We start from the raw sequence: 5716 nt of genomic DNA on the forward strand, positions 1-5716 counted from the left end.
CAGTCCCTTACAACTTTTACCTCGCATTCTATTTGATGGCTTTCTTTCCTTCTTTTTTTCTTGATGATCTCTCTCTCTCTCTCTCCTTATCTGGCCAAAGAAAGAAAAAGAAAAAGAAAAAGAAGAAAGAAACAGATTATTAGATCTCAAGTAAGATGAGATATCAAAATCATTCAAGTCCATCTTATATAAAGATTCAATTGCTCCACACAACACAATCATTACAAACGCTCTTTAAAGTTTTCACAAAGACATGATAAATTATGAGAAAACTGAAGAGGGTTTAGAAAGCAATGAAAGAATGATTAATTGATTAACACAAAACCAACACCAACCCTTCCATGCATATATTTTATGTTTTTTTTTTAATCCACTTTGCCTATGATTCTCTTCATCTTAAAAAAGTGATATCTTCTCCATTTAATAAAATAACTTATGTTTGTTACACCCAAAAAAGAAAAAAGTGATTAAATCACCAAACATCAATCATCGTTTCAAATCCCTTTCTTTGACCATATAAACCCCACTTAACCCACACATAAAACCTTCTCTTTCTCTCTCTCTTCGTCAAATATATACACAGGTAGAACTTCACGTACCTTGTTACACCCCAAGAGGGCAATCTCCAATTGAACCATTTAGTCTTTTGTCCTGCGTTACCTTCAGTACTGGAGGAAAGGCACATTGCAGTATGTGGGCTTGATCCATCTCTATATAGTATTTGGCAAACTCTTCCCTCCCCCAGATCATATTAACAAACAATCTCAGATATCTTCAGCCAACAAAGTCATGCAGAAACTGTCCTCCAATGTCTTTCCCAAAGTGTCGATTTGGGGCTTCGAAGCTACCAACTACACATCCTTCGTTGTTTGCTTCAAGGCCAAACCGATGAACTATGTTCATTGGAAAAGGCTCGGATAAACCGATTACATTATCCTGGCGCAGGCCTAGTGTCAGTGAAACCCCACTGCTGTTTCCCACTGCACTGCTCATACCTACATGGTGATGGCTTGATAGATTATTGTATGTAAAGTTGTTGTTCAGATGATCATTTTGGTTGGGTGCAATGGGAAGTTCACTTCTGCTACGCTTTGTTGGGGGGTTTTGAGTATTCAGGGTTGCAGTACTGGTCTGTGGTGTTTTGTTGGAGGGCAGTGGGTTTGATTGAGGCGGTTGGTCGACAGTCTTATTGGAATTCTGGTCCTCAGCCTCTGATGCTTTTTGAGCTTGTCGTGTTTCAAGCATGTGAATTTCCTCTACCATCGGCTTCCAAAGTCTTACTCTAGCATTGATGAACCAGTTAGAGACCTGGTCAATTGTAGAAGAGTCAAAAACAATTAGGATGACCAAGACATAGGAAATAACACAAAACAATGGAATAACAACTACATAGAGCACAAGGTTCATCATCCATGGTGAGAACAACATCATACAGGTATGGCCCATCATCGACTCATCATAAATCCCAAAGTGCAAGTTCATATTGGACATGTGACCCACCAGGTTACTGATCTTGATGATCCAATAAATGTTTTACCGCTCAATAGTAAACCTTTAGAATTATGCTTAAGGACAGAAAGATACACTCCACCATGGAGGAAAATAGCACATACTGACACTGTTAGAACAGTTCAGGCTTAAGTTCTGACCAAGAGGTTGGAACACTAAACACAAACACCTTGAATCGGAGAGTCATTTTGAATTGGAGACAAGTTCTTTCTTTGACAATGAACCTCAACTTCTCTATTTTTGCTCCATTTTGTACTCATTTACCAGATTAGATACATTTTGTTTAGCATATTTCTTAGATAGCAATGGATAGTCTATATAATAATCCAAGAAGAAGTTATGAGAAAGTAGTTCCTTCTGGTTGTAAAGCTAGTAAAACAATAGTAAAGATCAATGACAGAGATTTGTGCACCTGGCTCCTTGATAGACCCGTCTGTTTAGCCAACATTTGCTTGTCAGTATCAGTAGGGTAACTGCAGCATCAAACAGCATTAGCTTCAACACTAGCTTTGTATGCTAACATGTACTAAGCCAAGTAAATAACCCTCCAGAAGAAAAATATATATATACTTTGAAAATGTCTATTATTAAACTATCATTTCCCCTCTCTTATTAGTAGAATCAGTTAACTCATGAAGGAATAAGGTAGCATACAAAATTTTAAATGTCATCCATGGGACATGGTTCACTTACGGGTGAAGGAAGTGGTCAAATAACCATGCCCTGAGAACAGCTACTGCACGTTCTGGAAGTCCTCTTTGGGGTCGCCAAACATGTTGATGATCAAGAATGCTCAAGTTATGAACAGGTCTCTGGCTATTAAGGCCTCGGTCGGCAGTCCCCAACCTAGGAGCTCCGTCCTTTTCATAACTTCCCTCCCCAAGAGCTTTGCTTAATTGAAGTTGGTCGGTAATGGCATTCTTCAAGCACCTGAAGTGTTTCGACATTGTTTTGAGGGCAAATGATGCGTAAGGGGCCGCATTGCCAAGCCCAGCAACAGATTCAAATGAAGCAACAACCGCATGCATTTGTTGGTAGTACATCTTGTATCTCTTGTACACCTAATGGAGAATAAGAAAAACAAAATCATAGGAGAACAGAAATTTTTTCAAGGCTTTGATAGATCATATCAAATCAAAGGTAAAACACCAGTGTTAACAGAATGAAGCAACATATTCCCCCGAAGCTATTGGAAAAGCCCAAGAAAATAACAACACTTAAGCTCAGGCATTTGCTCATTTAAACCATCCTAAACTGAGGCCACAAGTGATTATTATACAACATAGGTTTCCAATAACTAAACCCATACTAGAGATTCATTGGCTTGATTTATTTTCCAAAGGCAAAACTTGGATAAAAACTTTTTAGTATAGGCAATTAAATATATAGAAAAAAAACCTTCTCCAGCAAATACAGTGCACCAACAAATAAAATGAAATAGAACAGCTTAAAGGGGCATGGCTAGTGCAAGTCATCTGCCATCATTGGCCTAAATGTGCATACCCATTGTCCAATTTATTTTAAGAGAGGAAAGAAGAAAATAAATGTTTTCTTGGAGCAAAAGTTGCACAGAACAAAGAGGATTTCACTACTCCCCCCCAAAAAAAAAAAAAAAGTGAGAGAGGGAGATGCAAGGTCATTTTCATCCATAACATCATTGAATTTGTGTAACATAAGTTAAAGCATTACGGACACCATGACCAGGAGGAACTTGGTCTGTATAAAAGCACTACACAAGCTAATGGACAAGAGGTTTGGATGCAATGGTAGGAATGTGATGTTAATTAAATTGATACATGCCTCCGAGAACTGAATACGACCCATGCTTGGAAAGTTAAAATTGAAAAATGACATGAAAATTATGGATCAAAGAAAGGGAAACACCATACAGATTTATAAAGAAACTCACAAAAAAAAAAGGTAAGAAATAAAAGGCTTCCAGATAATTAACAGGATAGCACTTAATATTCAACTAATTCAAGACCATTGTCCTAAGACGAGATTCAAGATGGGTAATGCACCTTTCAGACCCTTTAGTTTCACAAAAATATTGTATTAGTAGGCTTGAAATTGGTGTATCAGACAGCTCTGCGGGCAGACAACTTTCTGAAACTCAACATTCCCCTCTCAAGTGAAACATTGATAAAAATTGCTAAAGAAATTATGAGAATAGATAAATACAAAAGCTTTACTATTAACATTATTAACCTATTTTATGGAAGAGGAACTGTGTGTGGAAATATTAACCTTCTTTTCATATGTCAGGGAATTTAACACATTTGGGCCACATAAAAATCAAATATTACAAATAAGTCTAAGTAGAAACACATAATCACATGTCTTTATCATGCAGAAACCTGACAATTTCTCTCTCTCTCTCTCTCTCTCTCTCTCTCTCTCTCTCTCTTGGCTTGAAAACCAATGATGCTTTCCATAAACTTTCTATTTCATCCTTTACGAGCATAAATCTTTACAAACAGATTCCTTCAGTCACAATAAACACATTACAACCCCAAAATTAGTTCAAAACGTCCCCCCATCGGATCTCTTTTCAAGGTTGTCAAATAGTTAATACTTAACAGCACCAGACTATGCATATATTCCCTCTAATCACCTTTCCAAAAAAGACAACGATTGCGTGATCTAACATCAATCCTTCTTCTAAATGTAAACAAGTCTATGCTTCATCAGAAAAACTAATTGCAGCATTCGAGGAAGAAATAAAATACAACGAAATTCCTAAATTTTTAGAAGTCCAAATAAAGAAAAAGACTAAAATTACAGAAAGAAATAAACATAAGCATACCCATCTAAGAGTAATTGAAAAAATTAAAACCCTTAATAAAAAAAAAGAAGCTTACTTCATCCAGCATTGATAGTAGAGTTGTCTTCTTCCTTCGAAGCTCACTACGATTAGGATCTCCACAAGTGAGTGAATCATCAACAACTCCAACTCCAACTTCACCCAAGTTTTCAATAGAAGGATCTATCAAAGAGGAGTTTCCATAGCTTCTATCACTTAAAACTCCTCTACCCACATCACAAAGCTCCTCCATGAGCTGCTGCGCAGGCTTCAGAAACCTTGACCCTTTCAAAACAGAAGCGTAGCCCGTAAATGGGCCGAGAGGGACAGTACTTCTGGACACATCGTTGGACGTGGAAGCTACATATCCTCCCATACACTTTTCATCGAACACCTCAGACTCATACTGTTGCAAATTCAGTTCCAGCGGCAGATTATGCTGTCCAGGATGGTTAGATGATAAGGACAGCGACAGGCCTTGCCCAGTGGAAACAGAATCATGGGCATGAGCTAACGATAAGGGCGTAGGCTTGAAGGGGACCACTTCACCACCATTAAAGGAATGATCAAGATCTCTGAGATTCTGAGCCGTGTAAAGAAAAGGGTTACAGGCAAGGGAAGACTGTGGATCCAAGAAAGGCTGATGAGATGAAGAAGACGAAGAAGAAGCATTTATGAATCCTCCAACGTAACCCATTAAATTCCCTCCTTCCGCCTTAACAGCACAAACTGGGTTTTGCTTAGAAATCTCCATAGTTGCGGTAGCAGTAGTCGCAGTTCCAGTCACACCTCCACCAAGTGGGTTGCCGCAGGTTAGCATATCGGAGGAGAGGAGAGAGGGATCATATATAGGGAGGAAACCAACGCACCCTTGTAGAGCAGCTGCTGCATCATCGCAAGTTGGGTGCGATTGAGAGACAACTCTGAGCTTATCTCTTCTACTTTGTTGCGGGACATGAAAGGGCTCGAAACCCTCCGCCATGACAAAGAGGTAAAAAGCTTTCAAGAGAAATATGAGAAAGAAAAAAGGAATTGGGTTTTAAATGAAGAGAGAGAGAGAGAGAGAAAGAAAGATTTAAGAAAGGTAGGTAAAGAAGGAGAAGAAAAAGGTAGAAGATGTGGTGGTGACTCGCGAGGGAAAACGATGAGAAGGAAAGGAAAAAAGTTATGATAAGCTTAAGAAGAGCTGAAAATGGCAGTGGCGTATGTTAGCAAAGGAAAACAAGCAGCAATTGACGTAGAATGGGGAAGTAAAAGTAGTAGTAATAGAGCGATTGATTGATTACACAGTTTACACAGAAATCTCAACTCTCTCTCTCTCTCTCTCATAGGGTTTCGAGAAATCAGATGATGACCGGTTATTCCCGGTGGAGAGAAACTGAGAGAAATGGTTATTTGATTTTG

General features: G+C 38.5%; 1 protein-coding gene across 1 annotated transcript; it reads right to left on the reverse strand.

Moving 5' to 3' along the window:
• Positions 1-774: 774 nt before the first annotated feature.
• On the reverse strand, positions 775-5360 carry LOC122649192 (BEL1-like homeodomain protein 9). Its single transcript, XM_043842570.1, has 4 exons — positions 4371-5360; positions 2203-2570; positions 1922-1982; positions 775-1308 (listed from the first exon to the last, which is right to left on the reverse strand). Exons 1-4 carry the CDS (start codon positions 5292-5294, stop codon positions 775-777), a joined length of 1887 nt encoding a protein of 628 aa, XP_043698505.1. The 5' UTR covers positions 5295-5360.
• Positions 5361-5716: the final 356 nt, after the last annotated feature.

This window comes from Telopea speciosissima, chromosome 1, assembly GCF_018873765.1.
Source record: "Telopea speciosissima isolate NSW1024214 ecotype Mountain lineage chromosome 1, Tspe_v1, whole genome shotgun sequence".
In the NCBI taxonomy this organism is placed as follows: Eukaryota; Viridiplantae; Streptophyta; class Magnoliopsida; order Proteales; family Proteaceae; genus Telopea; species Telopea speciosissima.

Bases quoted from the DNA above. Each gene is read 5' to 3' on its own strand.
- LOC122649192 (XM_043842570.1), bottom strand. From the start codon at position 5,294: ATGGCGGAGGGTTTCGAGCCCTTTCATGTCCCGCAACAAAGTAGAAGA. The intron at 2,571-4,370 runs GTAAGCTTCTTT...ATTCTCCATTAG, and splicing joins TACTATCAATGCTGGATGAA to GTGTACAAGAGATACAAGAT. The intron at 1,309-1,921 runs GTGCACAAATCT...ACAATTGACCAG, and splicing joins CGGGTCTATCAAGGAGCCAG to GTCTCTAACTGGTTCATCAA.